The sequence below is a fragment of the Chelonus insularis genome, unplaced genomic scaffold (assembly GCF_013357705.1).
Source record: "Chelonus insularis isolate UGA/USDA-ARS -01 unplaced genomic scaffold, ASM1335770v1 contig_57_pilon, whole genome shotgun sequence".
Taxonomy (NCBI): domain Eukaryota; kingdom Metazoa; phylum Arthropoda; class Insecta; order Hymenoptera; family Braconidae; genus Chelonus; species Chelonus insularis.
Genome location: NW_023276654.1, coordinates 662,581 through 686,880, shown reverse-complemented (window position 1 = coordinate 686,880; position 24,300 = coordinate 662,581). Strand labels below are relative to the sequence as shown.

The window sequence follows — 24,300 nt, the reverse complement described above, 5'->3', positions numbered from 1 at the left end:
AATGTTTATCCGTTTAGTATCAGATTTGAATACTTTTGTAGAAATTTTCTGTCAAGAGTTTGTTGAAGTGCAAGTCATCGCATGTTTTCAGTGTTAGAAGAAGCACAAAATATCAGGGAAATGCCAACTAGAGTTTTTAGAGATAAGATTCCTCTTTTATTGGGAACCTTCATAGAGTGAGAATCTATTCGGCATCTTATAGCAGATTATCAATGATCGGGCAGTTTGATGTACCCCTTCGAATCCATGCCTAACCGAGTGACAGTTAATATAGAAGTAGGGAGTAGGCTTAAAAAAGCAACGAATCCTAATGAGGTCTGTTTTGCTCTTTTGGGCAGGTTAGATAAACAGACAGTCTGCTTTTTCACCGATACTGCCAAGATGGATAATAGGGACATTGTGGGTTTTGCAGAACAACTAAATTTGCGTCCATTTTCACTGCAAAAGCGATGGCTGTATTCTATACTCTTGAGTCAGTTGCTAGGCCGAATGAAAGTAATTTTGCTATTTTCAAGGACAGTTTGAGCGTCATAAAAGCTCTCATCTCTAAAAACGGTGTAGGTAATCAGTGTTTTATCGTGGGCGGTATTAAATATCACGTTAAGATGCTAGAGAACCAAGGCAAGACTGTAAAGTTCTATTTGGTTCCTACACATGTGGGTATTCTTTTTAATGAAAGAGTTGATCAAGCGGCTAAAAAAAGTATTACTGAAGTATAAACTCGCCGTTGGGCTGTCCCTATTCAGATTTGAAAGGTTACTAGAAGAATATGATGCGAAAAGATTCTCACCATTGGTGCATGAGAATGAGTAAAGATAAAGGTAAATTTTACTTTGAAAACTATTACTCAGAGAGTGCAATACTATGGTTTCGCTGTTATGCTCTCCGTAAGAAATCTATTGCAGCCATAAACAGATTACGCAGTAACCATGCGTGTCTTAAAGACAGTTTAATTAAGATAAAAGTTGTAAGTTCTAGCCTTTGCGAATGTAGAAAAGAAATTGAGTCTCCCAATCATATTTTTTGGCAACGTAGTTTATATGAAGATGTTAGAGGGCTTTTTGTAAAGGACCTCATGAGAAATAAAATTTTTCCACCTTACTACATTGAGGTTTTGTTGCACAGCATAGACTATAATATTGTAGTAGCTATAGCTAAGTTCATAAACAGTATTAATATTAATATATAAGCGTTTACAAGTCTCTGTGATTCAGCAATTGCCAAACATATCAGCCAGATGCTCTTGCTCCTAGTTATAGGTTCGTGAAAGTTACAGACACTTCAAAAGAATTTACTTGTTGTTAATGGTTGCTGAACTCCAATCACCTCAGAGATAAAAAGCTAGTGCCTGTGTACATGTACAAACATATGTAATTAATTAAGTGACATTTATACGTAAGAGGTGTAGTTTTGTACAACTTGGTTAGACCTAGTTTTAAGTAAAGATGAAACTTTATTTTTGTTGTATTTCGTAATATGATTTGGTACGTTTGTATTTCGCACTCTTTTGTAAAATCTGGTTCATTATATATAATGTAAGAGTTTTGTATACTATGGCAGAATGGGCCAAGTGCATTAAACACGAGTAAACTTTTATCTTCCCGAGAGTACTTTTTTATTTTGACAGAATATAAATAGTATTATTTTTTCAAACAAAACCTTGGATGTCTATTATAACATATCATTGTATTTTTTTTCAGATTTAACAAAAAGTGACCACTCTATCCTACACTGTAACTACGTGACATAAATGGTGTCTCAATTGGATATAGAAGAGTATAGGAAATTGCATGGATAACAAAGAAGAAAAATCAACAAAGTCGGACACCATTTATGTTGCGTAGTATATAACAAAAAGGTCAATATTGTGACGTTTCATCAAAGAAACATTAAAACGTCATCTAAACATAACATAGTAGTCTCAATCATGATCTTTTATTACAGTAACAATGTCATGTAATTGTTATGCAACGTAGACGTTACAATTAGGTACATAACGAAGGGGGGTTCACACAATCAAAAACATAAGCCGTAAGGCGTACAGTTCGCATGCGCATATACCAATTTTTGACTTAATATGATGTTAGTGCGCACGCGCACGTCTCAAATTGTACGTCTTAGGGCTGATATTTTTGATTGTGTGTGAACGATATTATGTCACCGATAAGTCAAAAAAGTTACATAACTAGTTACTTCTTTTTTATATTACATTACATTTTATTTTTACTGGATTGTATTGATGTAAATTAATATTGATATAATAATACAATATTGTATACATTTCTGATTCTTGAACCGCACATTGTTTCTATTGATATACTGCAAAATACCAGAAAAGCTCAGCCAATAAAATTAAAGTCTACAATAGCCTCTTAATAAATAAAGTACGACAGTGTACGATAATGAAAAGATAGTCTGCAGTATGTTTTTTTACATTACATATATTTATTTCTCGATAATACCTGAGAAAATTATTATCTTGATTTCATATATTTTTATTGTTAAGATACACATTTCACTTTTTTGACTTAAAGAATTCCCACAACAATTTTCTAAAAATTATACATTCATAATAACATTTTTAGAATTATTTTTCTTGTAATTTATTGTGAACTAATCGCTCTACACAATCGTATTCTTCGTGTCTCCACAACATTTTGATGATAGTACCAAGTCCGGCTGTTCTGCCGTTCGCATATTTCCAATCAAGGAGTATTTGATAAATTACCTGAATGATTGACAAACTTCATTTTATTTTTCTCTGAATACTGACATTGGTAAGTATAAAATTGCTATCAAGAAATAAATTTCAACTAACTTACTTCGCCTATGCCTCTTGATTTATAATTTTCTGTAAATTGATCCAATTGACCTTCCGAATACCCTAATGCTGAAAAAATTTCTCGCCAACTATAGCCAATATGAGTTTTAATAACATACATATCTTCTATTGTTAGTTTATGTTTTGAAGTACTCCATTTTTTTATTATATTAGGCATTTGTCTGGGATCATTGGTTCTCAGTACTCCACTTTTATCATTGATATTCCTAAAGTTTTTATTGAATTGATTGAAATAACAAATATATTTTTTTGTAGTGCCAATTTTCACTCCGTTACAATTTACTATATTGAAATTCATTGAATTGCTATGGTACTCTGAAATATAATTTAATACAGAAAAATGGAAAAAATATGAAAGTTATGAAATATTTGTCTTACTGGAATCTTTAGATTGATTTATGATTTGAATACTGTCTTCACTTGCAGTTGATGCAGAATTTCCAATTTTCAAGGAAGGAATTTTTCTTCGTGGTATAGAATTTTTTTGTGTTTCCGTAAATGATGCATCATTAATGAAACTGATGTGAGAGTTCATTTCTTGTGTATTTTTTGGAATGTATTTAACGTCCAAATATGTCTTCAATATAGAATGAGTATCATTTATTCTTGTCCGTGGTGGATCAGGCTTTGCATCTGATGTTAACATCATTTATAAATATTATTAAATTGACTTTAACGTTTACTTGAGTTAGCGTATAATTAAGGTTTATTTTAATATAAAAAAACCAATTATGTGAACTAAACAGTTGCTCATAGCAAAACTGAATTTAACAAGAAACATTTAATTAAGGTTGGTTGTAGCCAAGAAAAGTTCCAATGTTAATTTCGCGCCGCTCTGCGGTGAAAGATAAAACCTTCATGACGATTAAAATTCAGAAGATAACATGAGAATCATGAAAACAATGATAATTTTCAAGCTTTTAGTTCACATACGGCAGGGCTATATGCATGCACACCTAAACGGGGAGCGTGACATCCGTCCCCAATAAGATGTCAGTCAAAGGCATTTTTACAATCTTTTAAATTTGAATCTTTAAATGTATAATCTTACTGATTGTTAATCAAATTCTATGATGCCCAGATTTTTTATCTAATGATCATTTTAAAAATAAGCTTTATTCTTTTAATCTTTTAAAATTGGTTTTTTTTATTTTCAATCATTTAATATTCAATCAAATTATAAAAATTTTTCTTTTTTTAATGTTTATCATTTCGTTGAACAGTCAACTTAAGAAATTAGGACTGGTAAGTTATCTTGCGTCGGTATAGTAGAAAAAAAAATTCAACTAGTGTCACTGTTTTCTGATAGATGACAGTAATTACACTGTTTTCAATCAACAATTCAAAATGCTTATACAAAAAAAAGTCTTCTTTCTGGCTCATGTAATGTCATGTAATTCCCACTACATAAATAAGTATATTTAGGCTTATAATCTAATGATAATAACATTTTTATCTTAATGTTAGCGTAATAACGTAATCCAAGTGAAAAAAATTTGAAAACTGAATTATTAAAAAGTTGAAAAACTTCAAAAATAATGTCTGTCAGTATTATTCTCTTCTTTAATAAACATAAACGATTTTCGTGCAACGAAAAAAAAAAGTTTTATTACTTAAGTTTTTATAAAAATAAATCAGTATTTTTAATGAATACCTTAATTTAACTGAATTTAAATATAAATATAATATGAATATAAATTTATTAATAAATTTTAATATAAATCACTACTCAATTCAATTATTTTAAAATAAAATAATCAGGGTCAATTAAAGAATTCAAAAATCATTCCTGAAGTTATAAGTATAACTTTTATTTATATTTAAGAAAATTTACATTTGCTGGTATCTCTTTAACTTTGGTTTTCTACACTTCCAAATTATGAGCCACGTTGTCTCAGCTCCCGTCGAATATTTGTGCGTTCAACTACTGCCTACAAATATTCTGACAATGTCATCCTATATATAAATTGATATTATAACAAATTATTTAAATTTAATATAAAATGATTGAATAAATTAACAAATTATATAAGTACCTTCCATTTCTCAAGGACTCTTGTAAATTATTAATGTACAAGTCAATTGTATGTTGAATTGCTCGAGAATGATTCTGTCGTGTAGTTTCATTCATTATTCTACAATATTCAATGTCACTGTCACAAATTATGTTTATTAATCGATCTGAAAAATGAAATTTAATTCAATACAGAATTATGAATATGTATAAATATATATATTAAATGTGTTTTAATATTTACCCAAAAAATTACTTTTTTGTGTTAAAACTAATTGTCGTGTGAACTTAATTGAGTAATAATAAAAATTTAATAGGATCTTAATTTTATTTCTTTTCAATATATAATTTATTTGTGTGAAAATTTATTTTGATTTTTAAAAAATATGTCATTAATGAAAAAAGAGTTTGAAATAAAAATTATATTGAAAAAAAACCTGTTTAAAAAATTTCATTACACAATGGAAGAAACTAACTTTATTAGAAAAGTTAAACTAAGCGTAAATTAATGATACAAAAATATATTTTATTTTATTTATAATTACGATAATACTAGAAGACTGTCTTACTGATAGTCAATTAAAACACAAACTAACTGAAGAAATAGCAAGTAATTCAGTAACTTAAATGATTGATGAAACAAAAAAAGGAAATATATTGAAGAAAAATTCAATTTAAAAGTAAAGTATTTTTTTATTATTTTGAATTGTGTAATTAATATTGTAAAGAAATTAACTCAATATAACTTGATGTGGTATATCTCTAACGATGAAAAATATCGATATAAGTAATTGGTTTTGAAGAAAATTATGCTCCATTTCAAGAAGATCAATCTAATATTTATTTTTGGTAAGTAAAGTTGCTATTAAACAATTCAAAATTTAAAATCATATAAGTATTTTGAATTTTTGATTGAAAACAGTGTAATTACTGTCATCTATTAGAAAACAGTGACACTAGTTGAATTTTTTTTTCTACTATACCGACGCAAGATAACTTACCAGTCCTAATTTCTTAAGTTGACTGTTCAACGAAATGATAAACATTAAAAAAAGAAAAATTTTTATAATTTGATTGAATATTAAATGATTGAAAATAAAAAAAACCAATTTTAAAAGATTAAAAGAATAAAGCTTATTTTTAAAATGATCATTAGATAAAAAATCTGGGCATCATAGAATTTGATTAACAATCAGTAAGATTATACATTTAAAGATTCAAATTTAAAAGATTGTAAAAATGCCTTTGACTGACATCTTATTGGGGACGGATGTCACGCTCCCCCTAAACGCATTAGGGTAAGTTTCACTAATAGCAGGCTGCTATTGTGTACACTCGGCGTCATTAATGCCTGGTCCATCAAAAACTTTGATACCATCCGAGAAATTATCGATGAAGTAGTTTTTTTTTCAAATAGAGATTCAACATCTAAATTAATTTAGAAAGTTCATGATTAAATACTCTTAGATAGTCCCTACAACAATAGACTACCCCCCCCTCCTAAAACATTTTTGAACCTTAATTTAAATAATAATAATAATAATAATAATAATAATAATAATAATAATAATAATAATATTAATAATTGCTCGGATGGTATCAAAGTTTTTGATGGACCAGGCATTAATGACGCCGAGTGTACACATCCTTGGAGAGCAATTACTGACCGCGAGTATCATTTTTTTTTACATTGAGTTTCTAATCTAGAATTTTTTAAGCTTGGGCTAAACTCAAAAAACTATGAAATTTGTGATTACATGACAAATATGATGTTTTAGTATGAAAAAGAATTCTTTTTATTATGAGAACGATCGAAAGGTCTGCCACAAATAATGATAATCAACGCAAATTTCTCAATAAAATAATAAATTATAAATTTCTACTATCGTGTTTGCAGGTCTCAATCGCAATGTTCTTGTAATGTAACATCGCCATATCGATGTTACATACGTTCTTTGTATCGACGGCATATTGTAGAGATGTAACATTACAAAATTCTGGTTATAGTTGCTTTTTTTTCAATTTGTAGATAAACTGAGATTGATAGCAGATCAGGGTGATTGTTTTTAACCTATAAGGATATTTTACAGTTCAAGAACTATTTGTGGACCTAAATTGTCAGAGAATTTCTCGTTCACTTTATTATTGGCTATGGGTATTTAATACTCAGAAAATGAGGATTTTTTTATCAATTTGTTTAACCTAAGATATTTACAAAATGTTTTGTAATCTCAAAAATGAATAAATCTCAATTAAAAATAAAAAGAAGACATTATATATAATAATTATTACATAATAACTAAAATGAACTATAATTCACACAATTGTTCTTATTTTTCTATATATGTATACATGTAACCAAAATGTATGTTTATATGGGCTTATTTTCAATTTGGAAATTAAGTATCAGAATAGCCTAGTGAGTAAAAACGTAGGTTTAAGTTGCGTGCGAGCAGGCGGTCGTAGGTTTGAATCCCCCAAATAGGAAAAATTCATTGCACTAAAGAAATCAAATTACACTTAAAAAAAAATAGAATAGTAGACAAACGCAATGAGATCCAATGAAAATACATTGCGGACCATTTTTCTTTAATTTAAACGATATCAATGTTGATAAAAATATGATGTAACTATAATATTACTGTAATATAACAAAGTTGGGCGTTTTCCATTTAAAGAAAACCTCTCTGTGTTTGACACTGTGTCGACTATTGTATTCCAGATGATATTCTCCGGAAAATTAGTTTGAAAAAATTCCGATAGGTGACAGCATTATGCTCGCAGATGACCTCAGTCATCCATATTGAAAAAATGCTCAATCCGTATCCAGAACTGATGGTGCCCTGCATTTTGGCGAGTAATTTGTATCTGTGTGTGTACATACATGTTGTGATGTAAATGTAGTGTGTCACACTACATGCCCTACACTTCGATGACAATTGGAGTATTATATAAATGAATATGATGATACTCATTGAACATTAATCAATGTAATAGCTAAAAATAACTTAAAATACATATATTCATCCATTATTATTATTTCTATTAGGTATAAATTTCAAAAAGCGAGCTCAATTCCAAGTCTACGGATCGAAGCATGTAGTTTAAGATGGATAAACATGAAACTTTGATTGGAAATATGCTGGCCTTGTGGTTAAAGCACCAGACTTCTATTTGACCGAGCAGCGTTCAATCCCGATGTCGGCCAATTTTTTTTCTTTTTTTTTTAGTGGAATTGAATGTAATTATAATTTTAATAAGCTAAAATTGATTCTTTATAAGAATTTAAGTTTTTTTTTTATAATTCTTTTAATTAATGAACGCTGAGGAAGAAGACATTCGAACAGGGCTATAAACCCTTTTTCAGTACAGTCATATAAATGTAGTTTTTTCAGAGGAATTTAAAAATATTTAGCAGCAATTTAAACAATTTGCGGAGAGTTCCGGCAGGGCTTGCGCACAGACAGTGGAGGTAAAGCTTGGTTAAAATCAGAAAAGGCGAAAAAATCTAACATTCCGGAAAATTTAAGGTGCCGCTTCTAATTCTGAACCTGCGTGGATGTTATGCGCGACGATCGATCGTACATTCCGCGCTGTCATTATGCCGTGTCGGTATTATGCCAACCGAGTTTTTCGGTATCGAAAACGACAAATATTTATGTACACTTGGCGTCATTAAGGCTGGACTGAAGTCAGAAAGTTTCCCGGAGTTGACTTTACGCCCTCACGTTGTGCGGCGAAAAGCCGAAGCTCGATATCAATTGAAATTGAGTAGGTAACAGAGAAATCGTTCGAAAAATGATAATTTTCAGGGATGCACTACAAAAAGGGAGCCTTAGAGTACCAAGAAATTTACAAATTTCAGAATAATCTGTTCCGAGCAAGACAGAGCACAAAATATATCTATCTATCTCCGTCTTATTTTTCAGAGCAGACTGCGAGTTCGAACAGTTGACGAGCAAGCACATTCCCCACCCTCTGTTACTAAGCCTGAAGCTTACGATATCTAAACGTAAACAAAGCAAATGAAAATATGCTAGCTCTATAGTCAGAAGGTTCGCCAGTTATTTTACCGAACGGTGTTCGATTCTAATTGCGGCAAAATTTTTTTTTTATTTAAATTGCATGTAATTGCAATTTTATCATGCCAAAAATGAGTTTTAAATTTCAATTTTTATGTAAAATTTTTTTTTCAATTAATCAATGACAAATGAGAAAATATTTGAACAGGGCCATTAACCTTTTTTTGTACAAATACATTGATAATAGCCTTTTTTTACAACTTATTAATAATAAAAAATTGTTTAAACAATCCGCGGCGAGTTCCGATACTTCGCCGGCAAGCTCGACCCCCACTTTCTGTGCCCAAGCCTGTAGCTTATAATTTTCAAGCATTGTTTTCCATAATTGGAACTATAATAGCTCAGTGGTTAGAGCCCCGACCTTTTATTTTGCTGGGCAGGGTTCGATCCCAGTCATAGGCAATTTTTTTTTCTGTTTCTTGTTCAAGTGACTTTATATACTTATAAATCAATCCATATATTTTATTACATTATTCTTCCAATTAATTACGAAAAAAAACTTGTTTTTCTGAAAATAAGCTGAGGGTGAGGAACGAGTTACTATGAATTCTCTTTTTTAGAAAATGTTGTCTTTAAAAGACACTAGGAATTGATTTTGAACTTATACAAACAACCAATTATTGTATTTATATAAAATTTTAATGAAAAAAAAAATTAGCTATAACTGGGATCGAACCCTAATCGGTAAAATGAAAGCTTGGTGTTCTACTCACAGAGCTAACATATTATCTCTGACATCATGTTTATGTTTATAAATTGTATAATGCAGGCTCGAGTACGAAAGGTGGGGATAGAGCTTGCCGGCGAAGTGCCGGAAATCCCCGTGGATTATTTCAACTACTTCTAAATATTTCTAAATTGCTTAAAAAAAAGCTACGTTCATATAGCTATAGTAAAAAAAGTGTTTATAACCCTGTTCATGTTTTCCGACTCGGCGTCGATAAATTACATAAATAATTGAGAAAAAAAAATCAAATCGTTGTAAACAATTACTTTTGGCATGTTAATATTATAATTACATGCAAATCTAACAAATGAAAAAGAAAAAAAAAACTACCATGACTGGAATCGAACCCTGCCCATCAAAATGAAAGATCGATGCGCTAACCACCGAGCTATTATGATAACAAAACATTTATATATGCTCAAAAATTATAAGCTGCAGGCTTGGGCATAGAGAGTGGGGGTAGAGCTTGCCAGCGAAGTGCCGGAACTCGCCACGGATTGTTTAAACTACTTTTCAATGTTGATAATAATATGATTAACTTGTTAATAACATGTTAATAACATAACATTGTTAATACATGTAAAAATGTATAAGTTGTTAATCACAGGCTATTATCAATGTATTTATACAAAAAAAAAGTTTATAGCTCTGTTTGAATATTTTCCGATTTAGCGTCAATAAATTCAATGAGTAAAGAGAAAAAAAAATCGAATCATTATAAAGGATTAATTATGGCATGTCAATATTATAATTACATGCTAATCTAACGAATGAAGTAGAAAAAATAGTGATTATGACTGGGATCGAACCCTGCCCGGCAAAATAGACCTCTGACGCCTTAACCACATGGCCAGCATAATCTCGGTATTAAGTTTATGTGTATTTGTTTTTGCACTACATGCTTGGATACGCCGACTTGGAATTGAGCTTCTTTATTAACATTTATACCTAATAAAAATGATAATAATGGATGAATATATGTATTTGAAGTTATTTGCAGATATTATATTAATTAATGTTAAATGAGTATCATCATTTTTATTTATTCTAACTGCAATAGTCATCAAAGTATAAGGCATTGTGAAGTGATACACTATGTTTACATGACATACATATATTAGACGTACACACCCATACACAAATTACTCACCAAAATGCAGGGCACCATCAGTTCTGGATACGGATTGAGCATTTTTTCAATATGGATGACTGAGGTCATCTACGAGCATAATGCTGTCACCTATCGGAATTTTTTCAAACTAATTTTCCGGAGAATATCATCTGGAATACAATATTTCTAATTATTTCTAAATTGTTCAATTTTATACTATGAATTGATTTTTTTGACATCCAGACAGATGGCAAGGACTGACGCAAACCCGAATTTTGGGCGAAAAACGTATAAAAATGAAATAATTAGTGATTTTTCATCTGAATGATGTGGCCGCCATCTTGAAATTTAAGCGCGGTAAGTCAATTCATAATTTTTTCATTATTCTTTCTAATTTTTTTAATAAAAATATTCACTATACACTGACAGAAAAAATGTGATAGCTAGAAAGTATACTAGCGGCAAACACAAAATATACTCAATTTGAGTATAATTATTTTTTGATGCAAGTACATTTTATATCAAAATGAAGTTTAACGTGTACTGTACAATCATAATAACATTAACTTGATTTTAAATTTTTCATCACTCAATCCTAATATAATATTAATTTATACCAAGAATAGCGATTACTGCATTTTTGTAAATATTTTGCTTATCTCAAGTAGGTAGATAATAGAAGAAGATTACAAAGTTTACTTCAGTTGATAATATAGTTTTCTTACACTGAGAATCTTCCTTACTTACCACAAGTGTATTTTATACGGAGATCCCGTATAAAGCGTACTTATGCTAAGTATAATGCTGTTTTACACTTTAAACACCATGTTCTCACATTATGAATCCTTTTTTATTAATAAAAAAATACTTGTTACTTGATTCAAGTATATCAATTCTTCACTGCAAGTATATTATATACTTAAATTAAGTATACGAAGTACTCATGCTAAAATTTTTTTCTTATTAAATTTAAAAATTTCAAAATATAAATAATTATATTAATAATAAAAAAGTTACTGTTATACCCATTGGTATTGGTCAATTTAAATTAGTGACCATTACTAATGAAGTAATTTAATGATTAAATATTCAGTAATTAATAAATAGATGAAAAGTAATCTTATAATAATTACAACAATTACTGTTGTACTTTTAAATACGTGGAGCTGCTACACTTACCAAATATTTATACCTGTATAACTTTTAACAGGTGCAAAATAATAAAAAACTTTGCATGGATGAAATGTTCCATTTTTAATTCTGCACATTTTGAGCCCAAAATCGGGCTGATCGGTGCATTTGAACCAAAATGGGAATGATTTAAATAATTCATTGTTTATAAAAATAATGAAAAAATCAATGAAAAAAAAAAATTTTTCTCTAAAAATGAAATTCAATATCTCCTTTTTCTAAATAAATCGCCAAAAAGTAATATTTCTAACATTTAGTATTTTTTATTAATTTCCTTAGACGCGACTGAAGCTTTTGTCAATAGTGAAGCTTCAGTCGCGAATAACTTTTTATCTATCTTAGATATGTTCAGTGCTTTTTTTTTATTAAAATTACATTCTGAACAACTTTTATTTAAAACATTTTTTCATATCTATCATAGAAATCGAGAAATTCGCGAGGGGGGGCGGGTTTTCGCGATTTACTCCCTCCCTATGTGTGCCAAGCATTTTTGACCTGCACTATCGTATTCCTCGCGGAATTTCCAATCTAGTCATCTATAAATCACTACTTTGGCCGGAGCGAATCATATTTATCCCATTCCCCTCATTTGATTGGACTATACAATTATCCTAAGGACACAGAAATATGACATTTTGCGTTTGTTAATGTATTCATAGCCTCTCATCCTCAATGAGTCTAAACCTCTTTGACCTTGACTCAAGCCACCCCACAAAATAAAGAAATTCATAAAATTGATAAACGACTTAAAATGATTTTTTTTGTCATTGATTAACGTGTGAGACTAAATAATTTGTGGCTTAGCGCTACGTTACGAAAAGAAATTCTTTCGATCGTATTATAACTAAAGCACGTGCAACATAGGCGTCAAACGCCATAGTTGTAGACAGTATTTTGTTTTTGTAATTCGAACTAAATCACGGTTATTTTTGATCATTAATTATTGTACAATAAATAATTTATTCATCATAATTGAATACATAATATTAAATAATTTATTGCTGAGCGCTGAGTTTGGAGATGAACTTTTAACAGTAAAAGAGTCTGACTGCAGAAGCTCGAGATATTGAAATATGCAACAATAATTGTTGTAATTATAAGAAAATTATAATTACCTCTATGGATTTTTTATTGTTCAATTAATAATTTATCTATCATCATCAAAGATATGATATTAGATAGTTTATAGCTAATAGTCCAGTCAAACGAGGGAAATGAGATAATTTTGGTTTGCTGCGGCCAAATTAATGATTTATAGATGACTGGATCGGAAATTTTGTGAGAAACACAATGGTGTAGGTTAAAATTGTTTGGCACGCATAGGGGGGAAGTAAATCGCGAAAAACCGCCCCCCCCCCTCGCGAATTTCTCGATTTCTATGATAGATATGAAAAAATGTTTTAAATAAAAGTTGTTCAGAATGTAATTTTAATAAAAAAAAAGCACTGAACATATCTAAGATAGATAAAAAGTTATTCGCGACTGAAGCTTCACTATTGACAAAAGCTTCAGTCGCGTCTAAGGAAATTAATAAAAAATACTAAATGTTAGAAATATTACTTTTTGGCGATTTATTTAGAAAAAGGAGATATTGAATTTCATTTTTAGAGAAAAATTTTTTTTTTTCATTGATTTTTTCATTATTTTTATAAACAATGAATTATTTAAATCATTCCCATTTTGGTTCAAATGCACCGATCAGCCGATTTTGGGCTCAAAATGTGCAGAATTAAAAATGGAACATTTCATCCATGCAAAGTTTTTTATTATTTTGCACCTGTTAAAAGTTATACAGGTATAAATATTTGGTAAGTGTAGCAGCTCCACGTATTTAAAAGTACAACAGTAATTGTTGTAATTATTATAAGATTACTTTTCATCTATTTATTAATTACTGAATATTTAATCATTAAATTACTTCATTAGTAATGGTCACTAATTTAAATTGACCAATACCAATGGGTATAACAGTAACTTTTTTATTATTAATATAATTATTTATATTTTGAAATTTTTAAATTTAATAAGAAAAAAATTTTAGCATGAGTACTTCGTATACTTAATTTAAGTATATAATATACTTGCAGTGAAGAATTGATATACTTGAATCAAGTAACAAGTATTTTTTTATTAATAAAAAAGGATTCATAATGTGAGAACATGGTGTTTAAAGTGTAAAACAGCATTATACTTAGCATAAGTACGCTTTATACGGGATCTCCGTATAAAATACACTTGTGGTAAGTAAGGAAGATTCTCAGTGTAAGAAAAACTATATTATCAACTGAAGTAAACTTTGTAATCTTCTTCTATTATCTACCTACTTGAGATAAACAAAATACATTGGCTCACATTATACTGATTCCAAGTAGAAAGACTACTTAAATACAAGTACTTTATTTTCATAAAACTTGTATACTTTTTACTTCTTCAACCGCTTGTAGTCTACTCAGGAGTGGTATATTCTGTATTTAGACTAAGTTTTTTTTTTTATTCATTTTAAAACGAAGTTTTACTGATTCCAGGTACTTTCTTTACCTGCCTTCCGAAACTTTTTTACCTATCACTTTTATACTGGGGACAAGTAAATCGTATAATTCGCCACCGGAAAAAATTTCTGTCAGTGTATACAAAAAATTGTTGTTTACGTCAGTCCGGCATTAATTCCTCTGTAATTTGGTACCTAATTTTATAGAAATAATAGCAAATTGGTGAAGAAATTAGAAATATCCCGATCCCATGTATTTGGATGGGGGGAATCAGTCGCCTCTCTGACTTCAGCCCAGCCTTAATGCCTGGCCCATTAAAAACTTTGATACCATCCGAGCAATTATGGATGGAGTAGTTTTTTTTTTCAAATAGAGATTTTACATCTAACTTAATTTAGAAAGTTTATGATTAAATACCCTTTGAGATAGTCCCTATTATGAAGAATATAGACAAGGAGTCCAATCTCCATATATGAGGTATATGGTATTTTTGCCCGCGAAGTGCCGGAACTCGCCGCGGATTGTTTAAACTATTTTTTATTGTTAATAAGTTGTTAAAAAAGGCTATTATCAATGTATTTGAACAAAAAAAGGTTAATGGCCCTGTTTAAATATTTTCTCATTTGTCATCGGTTGATTGAAAAATAATTTTACATAAAAATCGAAATTTAAAACTCATTTTCGGCATGATAAAATTGCAATTACGTGCAATTTGAATGAAAAAAAAATTTTGCCGCAATTGGAATCGAACACCGTTCTGTAAAATAACTGTCGAACCTTCTGACTATAGAGCTAGCATATTTTTATTTGCTTTGTTTATGTTTAGATATCGTAAGCTTCAGGCTTAGTAACAGAGGGTAGGGAATGTGCTTACTCGTCAACTGTTCAAACTCGCAGTCTTCTCTACAAAATACGACGGAGATAGATAGATATATTTTGTGCTCTGTCTTGCTCGTAACAGATTATTCTGAAATTTGTAAATTTCTTGGTGCTCTGAGGCTCCTTTTTCTGTAGTGCATCCCTGAAAATTATCATTTTTCGAACGATTTCATTGTTACCTACTCAATTTCAATTGATGTCGAGCTTCAGCCTTTTGCCGCACAACGCGAGGGCGTAAAGTCAACTCCGGGAAACTTTCTGACACTACGTTTATTTCTAATTAACTTGGCGTGAATATTTCTAATTAACTTGGCGTGACTATCGATTATATGAACTATCTAATCAATTATCGTTTTATCTACAGCTGTAAGAGCCACACCAAGTTAATTGTGTTTAAATAAATTTTTATGAAAAAAGAGAAATTATTTTTTTAATTCAATTTTTTTTTCTAGTTTTAAAATTTTAAAACGTAATAAGGCTGTCAACTTCCTTCATTTATGGAATTTTTTTTCCATCTCATTATAAAGAGTTTGTCTTTGACTTATGTAAAAAATTACATAATAATTTAACGAAAATTAAAAAACATTTTTATTTTATTTTATTAAATATAATTAATCTTTATGTTTAAATACTTGGCTGCAATGATTTCACGCATTTTTGTAGTTGTTCACATAAAAAAGTTTTATAGAGATCGCACTTGATTAACGACGATTATCGTCTTCGTTATTCATACTTGGCGCGTATTTTTGTGAAGACCGTTAGGGCTGTTTTTGGTGTGATTTTAAGAAATAAATAATAATAGAGACTCGAGTACTACATGCTGTAGTCATGTTTGTCATAATGTTGAACTTAATTTTAGGTAACTAGTTAATGAGTTCTCTATTTATGCCTGATAGATGTAAATAACTTTGTATATATTGTAAAATAAGACTCAATAACAACTTCGGAAAATTAGTAAATTAATTAAAATGTTTATTAATGATTAATAGCAATTAATAAAAAGAAAGAATCCGTGCGGTCAACTCAAGTCTCAGACAAAAACTGGAGATAAACAAACTCTCCCCTCGTTGCTATAAACAATCTAATCGTCAAGCAATCGTTGTTAACTAACAAACTGTCGTTAGTCTAATAGTCATCAGATGGCGACATACAAATATTTTACAATATGTTCAATAAAAAACTAAAAAAAAAAAAAAAAGTGAAACTTACCCTAATGCGTTTAGGTGTGCATATAGCCCTGCCGTATGTGAACTAAAAGCTTGAAAATTATCATTGTTTTCATGATTCTCATGCCTTTCAGAAACCATTGCTATGCCACCTGTCGAGAATGGAAAAAATACGATTCTGTGAATGATCACCTGAAATTTTTCTCGCTAAACTGTGTTTTATTTATTCGTTTTTTTGTTATAAAATATTCGTTTAAATATCCCGAACAATAGTATGTACATCGGAAAACAACGATTTACAGTGTAGGTACAGTGGTTATTGTGAAATAAATCATTTTCTCGTTGACGGCTGATGACAGCGGTATCCGCCATGACACCTCTAAAATCTAGTGAAAAATGAGTGCATATCTTTATCTTCATTTTTAATTATGATGAAGTAATTAATGTTATTGTATTGTTGTTTTCTGATGTGAAGAATAAAATAAGCTTCCGATTAAGTCCTAATTTAACTAAATTTATCCATTTTTGACGCCGTCATTTGTAGAGAAAAATTTGCTAGGAACTTTTTAGGGGGAAATCTGTCTACAGCCCAGCCTTAAGGATTTTGAATTTTTTAGTCTATAACCTATTCAGAATAATTATTTTTCGTGGTTATACTTAATCCGGGATTATAGAGTTCTGGCTCTTTGCATACGTCTTGGATACACCAGGCATTAATGAAGCCGAGTGTAAATAAAGGAAATAAGATTGCGGGGAAGAAAGAAATACGAAGTTTTGTGTATAAGAGTGTCTGCTCGTCGCTTTACATGACAGACAGAGAGAGAGCGACAAAAAGAGGGAGGGGGCAAAAGTGGGGCGTGACATGGCGCGAGTAACGAGCAGTTACTCTTGACTCGAAGCGGTGTTGAATTGTGTTTCTAAATGAAAAGCACCCATCTTCAAGCTTATTGGAGATACATTTTTAAGAAAGCTATTAACGTTATACTTAAGTGTAAAACTATCAAATCTCTCAAAAATGCAGGTCAAGTACGTATTCTATGTATATATATATATATATTTATATATCTAAAAATCTCAATAAGAAATAAAAAGTTTTACATGAAATTATGCATAGTGCTAGTGGAAAACAATCTGAAGGGTTACGACGAGATTTAATATATCTCATTTTTGATTTCTTACGACAAGCCAAGTATGTAAATTTACATTAAAAAAAATATCTGATACATCATGTAAAAGTATAAACCTAGTGTCATTTATGCCGCCCAATTTTTTAAGAGGTATACATATAATTTCCTTTTACTTTCCTATACAAATTTAGGCGGTATTACTGACGCTAGGTGTACGTAATTTGTTAAGATTCATTCAAGTATGTAACGACGAAATTAACTCATAGGTAAAGTATAGTCGAACTACCGAAAGAGTGGTTATGCTGTTATGCTCGAATCGAAGCTAATCTGAACACTCTTTCGGTAGTTTGACTTTAGATATGTGATGATTGAAAATATCAATAATTTTTTAAAAGTTTGACAGAAACTTCGAAATGTTTGAAGAAAGAGGCTCAGCTAATTTCTGATGAACAGTTGTGTGATAATATTGATCTTGAAATTATTTTACACCACTTCATCGATTACTACGTTGCGAAATTCAATAAAATGCCAAGAATTCGAAAAAATGTTGCGAATTCAGTGTCTCAGCATTACAAATGCCCTCGGTAATATTTATTTCATTATCACAAAATATTAACCACTGTGAAATCATTCGAAGTAAATTTTTATTGCAGTAAACATAATTCTCATTCTGAAGTGAAATGCAAATCTGATTCGAAAGTAAACAAAAAATCTCTTGTACATACTACCCATTCAATTTCTAATTTTTTTACAATAACACCGATTTCCCAAAAGCATTTTGTCCAACTCTCTAAGACAGAAGAATGTAATAAAACTGATCACACAAAAAGTGAAATAAATTTATCACTGAAAGGCCTTTATCCAGATAATTCTGAGTTTTATGATATTGCTCAAATCATTATAAAAGTATATATATGTTTATAAATTTGTTTTTGTATAAAAATTTAAATAAAAAAATTTTAACTGTGTTTGTAGGAGGTCATATTAACTAATTTAAATATTTATTGGGCTGACATTTATGGATTAGAGGAATGTAAAAGAATTTTACAAGAAACTATTTTGTATCCAATAAAATATCCAGAGATATTTAACACAAAGTTTACATCATGGCAAGGAATTCTTTTGTATGGACCTCCTGGAACAGGTAATTTTTTCTTATTTTTCTTACCTTACATTACGTCGCATTAATAATCGTTGAATTATTTTAATATTTCTAGGAAAAACTATGCTGGCTAAAGCTGTTGCAACTGAGTGCAAGTGGACTTTTTTTAACGTCACCGCAAGTTTACTAGTAAGCAAATGGCGCGGAGATTCAGAAAAATTCATAAAAGTAGGTCAAGAATATTTGATTATTGACTTTTTATCAGAAAGTTATTGTAATGTGGTTGATTTTTAAATTTGTATTGTTATCATTTCTTTACCTTTTAAAACATTTGAAAGCATATTAGAAGGTTTAAACACGGATGTGTGTACACTCGGCGTCATTAATGCCTGGTCTATCCAAAATTTTGATACCATCCGAGAAATTATCGATGGAGTAGTTTTTTTTTCAAATAGAGATTCCACATCTAAATTAATTTAGAAAGTTCATGATGAAATAGTCTTTTAGATAGTCCCTACAACAATAGACTATCCCCACTAAAAAATTTTTGAACCTTAATTCAAATAATAAATCTTACTCAAATACCAGATAACTTTCAAGTATTTAACGAAATAAACATGGTGAAATACGTGTTAAAAACCGATGGAATATCAATTAAAAAACTTTTATGAATTTTGACGAATATCACGGTTAAATATTTTCGGGACAAACATTTGATACATCATTAGACACAATAAAATATAATGAATGATAATAAAAAATATAAAACAATAAATAATTAATATAGTATATAAAGAACTAATAAAACCGTACAGAGCCCCATATCAGGTTCTTAATGAAATTTAATTAATTAATTTAAAGCCAATCAAGTATTAGTTAAATAAAAAAAGTAAATTTCCGTGCTCAGCACAACAATCCACGCGCAAATGTCAATTCCCTAAAAAATTAAGACAACTTTCAGAGAAAAATTAGTAATTCTTTTAAAATTTTTATTGTAGATTCAATATTTATTAAGAAGAGTAAAAGTAAAAATTCTTATGCAGCACGGTAATATTCGATAAATACTAATTTTTATTCAAACTTTAAACAAAAATTAGTGAGTGACTGGAAAAATAAGAATCTGTATATAATTTATTATGAACCGTGTGGTATAGTTACTTTTTTCAATATTGTAAACAAAGATGACATTCATATTTTTCGTTACGATTTAATATTGGCGGCAACACGTTATATCATTACAATTTATTATAAACTTAAATGGATTGACGCGGTGGACTCATAGTTAAGCGTCAGCTTGACGCACGATGGGTCGCGGGTTTCGAGTTTCGGCCGAGACAAAAGTCATTTATATGATTTTTCTCGGGTCACCGTGAGCGGGAAGAAGATCTATTCGAAGATCCGGGTGGTTGTATCGACGACACAGGTTTTCTGCGTAAGATCTCGATCGTAGAGATATGGGGGGCAGTATTGTAAAACGTGCCATATTCATTCCAACGAATTAATTAGTTAAGAAAGTTAATTATCAATGAACCTAATTTATTTATTTATTTGTTTATATAACCAAAAAAATTATCACTAAACTTAAATAAAATTGTTTGTCGGTAACGTAGTTATCACAGCTAACGTTACTAAATTTTCAGGTGCTGTGGAACACTAAATTTCTTGGTGCTGCCAAAGTAATTTTCAAAAAACTGAATGATACATTTTCTTATGTAACTTATAATTTTTGTATATTGATTATTACTTTTTACTTTTCAGTAAGTTTGAACTCACATTCTTGAGCAGCACGGTAATTTTTGTATGGATTTTTAAATAAAAATAAACGGAATTTTTTCTCCGTGTAGGGCCAAGTAACGTGTTCAATGAAACTTTTTCATCATTTATAGCAATAACAGGCTGTTATGAACAAAATAGAGTCGTAAGAGTACCCTGCTTAGACATTCCTATTGAAAATGGCTGAAACCTATAAGTGAATTCAAAATTTAAATAGAGAACACCATATTTAAATAGGAAAGTTGAGAAATTTTTGCCACCCGCAAAAAATCTAAAAGAATAGCACAAATCCGAATAAGTGAAAAAATAGAGATTGTGAAACTTCCAGAATTCATAACTTTTCTGTTCACGCGACTAAATAGGATTGTGATGATTCTAAAAGGTAGTTAGCAATTCTATACAAAACGAAGAATTTCTATAGGAAATGAAAGAAAATACTTGAACAGGCGACTAAGTAATTAAAAAAGATAATACGATTGAGAAATGTTTTTTCAATTATCTATTTAACCTCGATAGGATTCTACATTATTCAGTACGATTGACTTCTTCAGCATTCAATAGGAGATAAATAGATCTCAATAGAACGCCTTTAGAAATCTGTTGTCAATACTCTCTTCTCTTTTTTATGCATTGTATCAATTGGATAGCGTAGTTTTGATAAGGAATATCCCAATGAAAGAATATTTTTTACGTCACATTCTCCTTTCAATCTATTCATTCCCCCATAGGAACTTAAGAGAATATCCGTGTAAAAAAATATCAAGTTTTAATGAGAAATATTGTCATTAGAAGACCCTAAGTCGTATTTCGTTTTTTAATTTTTTTACAAAGAATTGAAAATCATGATAAAGCAAGCATTTCTAATAAAAGTAATAACACTCTACTTGATATATCAAGTAAATACTCATACGGATAGTACATACAGTCAGATTCCTCTAATTTTCGATAAATATATAATTTCTAAGTTGCATTTTACCTGTCATATGTTTATAAATGACAATTATCCTCTTTCTACTTCAAAATACTTACTAAAAATCAAAATTGATGAACGTTTAAATTATTTCAAATTTTTAACTTAAAATGATTAGGCAAAAGTTATGTTTCCATGTTTTAGAGTAGCTTAGTCGGCAACGTACTGGACTGTGGACCCCAGGATGCTAGGACGAATCTCACCATCAGCAGGATTTGTTCAGACAAAGTTTCTAATAAATTTCATTTGAAGTGTACATTTAAACAACAAATCCGTATAGATAAAAAACCTCGAGAGTAAGTTATAAACTTTTTCTTGGGTAAACTTATTTTTTTTTTTGAATTGCCTCTTCTTAATCGGGAGATGATAATCTTAAAAGTCCTATTGAATTCACTAAAATTCTGTTGAAGGATCGAATGGGATGCTTAAGTATTCTCTAGGCAATCCTGAGACAACAATATTCCCATTGAATTCTATCAAATCCTATTGAAAAATTGAATAGGATTCAGGCCATTTCTATAGGGAAAAAAACCTTCGATAGGATTCAATAGGAAATTTCCGATACAATTTTTTCAATGAACTTCCTACTTCCAATAGGATTGTTCAAGCAGGGTAGTCATAGAGTCATCAGATACCTCACTTAGCTGATATTAAACGAATTCCACTAAGAAATCTTACATCTGAGAAGTGTAAACAACACTCCTACCAATTTTTAAGTTAATTGGTGTCGGTACGTCAACAGAAAACAATATTGAAAAGTTTCTTGTTAAGGTGATGGTCCCATATAAATCAAGGCACTCAATGTTAATTTTATTTTACATAGTAAAGAGTAAATTTCAAGTCTACTTCCAAGCGGCAACTCTTTTGATACGATTACTGTACCTATATTGGAAGATTCAAAAAATCATTTAAATTTTGTGCACTACTCAGAATGGCATCCCTTCGAATTTTGAAAAAAAAATAGTGAGTACTTCACAACAAAGGATGTTTCAAGCGGTAACTCAATAGGCCCAAGATTTTGCAGCGGGCACTCGATCTATCAGATGTAACCGAATATATTCAGTTAAATACTAGAGTTATTTTTCAGCTTTTTAACTGGTTTTCAATCGAAAAAAATAGAGATAAATGAAGATCTATTTTATTTTTTCCGGGTAGCTAAATTTTTTTCTTCTTTTCGTTAGGAAGTTAGTAATATGAACCATTCATGCCACACCCAGACCACTGGCGAGCACTGATTTCTTTTGTTGTTTCTGTTTGAAACTTAAATGAAAAGGCCAATTTCAATCTTAAATTCTTCGTCTAATTTACATCAAGTTATTGCGTAGTTAGAATAAAATTATGTTGCATTCTACATTAATTTCCGAACTGATTTCACTACATTGTTGAAGTTGTAATCGATAATTCTTCTTCAATTTGGATGCTTGAATATCGTAATTCAATGATTCTATTATTATTTCAAGATTCTATGTGAGCTAGCGAGGCATTATTCACCATCTATCATTTTCATAGATGAAGTTGATTGGACAACAGGAAGTGATACAAATAGTGAAAAAAACTCAGAACCAATGCGACGTTTTAGAGCTGAACTATTGACTGGATTTGACGGCATTATTTCTCTAGATAACAATAATGTTACATTATTGGCGGCTACCAACACTCCATGGTAAAAAAGTTATTTTTTAAAAAAAAAACCTCAATCTCAAATGTATTATTTTTTCATTTGTTAACAGGAATCTTGATACTGCATTACTAAGACGTTTTGAAAAACACATATTAGTGGATCTCCCTGACGAATGTACTCGAAAGCAAATTTTAAAATACTATACAGCATCAAATCTTCACGAACTCGATGAATTCGATTCATTAATTAAAAATACCAAATACTACTCTGGGTCTGATCTCAAAAGATTGTGTAAAGAAGCTTGGATGAATCAAACAAGAATATACATTGAAAACATGAATAAGAAAAATAGATCGGCACATTTATCAGAATCAAATATTCATTCGATCAACTCGATTTTTTTCCTTGAAGAGGCATTGAAAATTTTATCTCCCACTACAAAACATCTTATGGAAAAATTTTATAATTGGAAAAATAGGAAAAATTGAATCCATTCTTAAATTCATATATATTTATTTATTCAGAATATTCGTTAATAATCTTTGCACTTTGTATGACACACAAACTAAATACATAAGAAATAATATATTTGACACATTAAAACTGTTACAGATTATTAAAAAGTTACAGTCAATCATATGTAATTTTAGCTGATTGGGTTTGATTAATATTTGATGATTATTCCGCTTTTTCCCGTTTTTCGTGTGATCTCAATCGTTGAACTTGCCCAATACCATGATAGTAACCTGTTAAAGATCAATAAAAAATAATTTCTAAAAATTTGCAATGAGTGAAATTCATTTTACAGTTAAAAACTATTAAATTAGAATGAGATTTAACTTAAGGAGGTTCTTGCACGACTAATAGTATAATATGGGAAAATCCCATGGCAAAATTTAATTGAAAAATATATGACAAAATTTGGTATTAAATAAAACTTGACAATTAAAATTGATTGGCTACAAAATTATATAATTTTCAATCATTTGTTTGCAAAAATTTGAATTTATTTGTGCCATTGGGTTCAGTGTTTAACCTAACTTTTAACTCAACGTTATACACTTATTATTGCTAAATTAAATGGTGAAATCTATTGATAAAGCGAACTTGGTTTTTTGGAATTATTAGCTATGACTTTAAGAATTTTTTAGATTAATTTTTAATTTCAGTTAATGCAAGAACGTCATCAATTTGTTACTTGGAGAA

General features: G+C 29.9%; 3 protein-coding genes and 1 long non-coding RNA gene across 14 annotated transcripts in view; 1 reads left to right on the top strand and 3 right to left on the bottom strand.

The window, feature by feature from the left end:
- Nucleotides 1-2,193: 2,193 nt before the first annotated feature.
- On the bottom strand, nucleotides 2,194-3,646 carry imd (immune deficiency). 2 transcript variants are annotated; one of them, XM_035088955.1, is made up of 3 exons: nucleotides 3,221-3,646; nucleotides 2,819-3,157; nucleotides 2,194-2,728 (listed from the first exon to the last, which is right to left on the bottom strand). In XM_035088955.1, exons 1-3 carry the CDS (start codon nucleotides 3,489-3,491, stop codon nucleotides 2,706-2,708), a joined length of 633 nt encoding a protein of 210 aa, XP_034944846.1. In that variant the 5' UTR covers nucleotides 3,492-3,646; the 3' UTR covers nucleotides 2,194-2,705. The 2 variants fall into 2 exon arrangements, with proteins under 2 accessions (XP_034944846.1, XP_034944845.1); XM_035088954.1 differs by having other exon boundaries at nucleotides 2,823-3,157; nucleotides 3,221-3,636.
- Nucleotides 3,647-4,637: 991 nt separating this feature from the next.
- Nucleotides 4,638-5,007, bottom strand: LOC118070388 (uncharacterized). The gene is made up of 2 exons (XR_004690774.1): nucleotides 4,879-5,007; nucleotides 4,638-4,798 (listed from the first exon to the last, which is right to left on the bottom strand). It is a non-coding gene; the product is annotated as an uncharacterized lncRNA (long non-coding RNA).
- Nucleotides 5,008-17,097: 12,090 nt separating this feature from the next.
- Nucleotides 17,098-23,874, top strand: LOC118070374 (katanin p60 ATPase-containing subunit A-like 2). 5 transcript variants are annotated; one of them, XM_035088937.1, is made up of 8 exons: nucleotides 17,098-17,527; nucleotides 17,616-17,690; nucleotides 18,024-18,212; nucleotides 18,282-18,534; nucleotides 18,604-18,772; nucleotides 18,846-18,919; nucleotides 22,934-23,136; nucleotides 23,204-23,874. In XM_035088937.1, the coding sequence occupies exons 1-8, from the start codon at nucleotides 17,517-17,519 to the stop codon at nucleotides 23,580-23,582; spliced, it is 1,353 nt and encodes a 450-aa protein (XP_034944828.1). In that variant the 5' UTR covers nucleotides 17,098-17,516; the 3' UTR covers nucleotides 23,583-23,874. The 5 variants fall into 5 exon arrangements, with proteins under 5 accessions (XP_034944828.1, XP_034944825.1, XP_034944829.1 ...); XM_035088934.1 differs by having other exon boundaries at nucleotides 17,100-17,527; nucleotides 18,846-18,958; XM_035088935.1 differs by having other exon boundaries at nucleotides 17,408-17,527; nucleotides 17,594-17,690; nucleotides 18,846-18,958.
- Smn (survival motor neuron) overlaps nucleotides 23,704-24,300 on the bottom strand; it is a 48,934-nt gene continuing 48,337 nt past the window's right edge. For 5 of the 6 annotated variants that reach the window (XR_004690758.1, XR_004690760.1, XR_004690762.1 and 2 more), the window contains one exon: nucleotides 23,737-23,840. Coding sequence is in view for 1 of the 6 variants with exons in the window: in XM_035088953.1 (XP_034944844.1) it covers nucleotides 23,773-23,840 (68 nt within the window). In the remaining 5 variants the exon portion in view is untranslated. Of the gene's footprint in view, nucleotides 23,841-24,300 lie in introns of all 6 variants that reach the window. The other variant, XM_035088953.1, reaches the window with a different exon arrangement.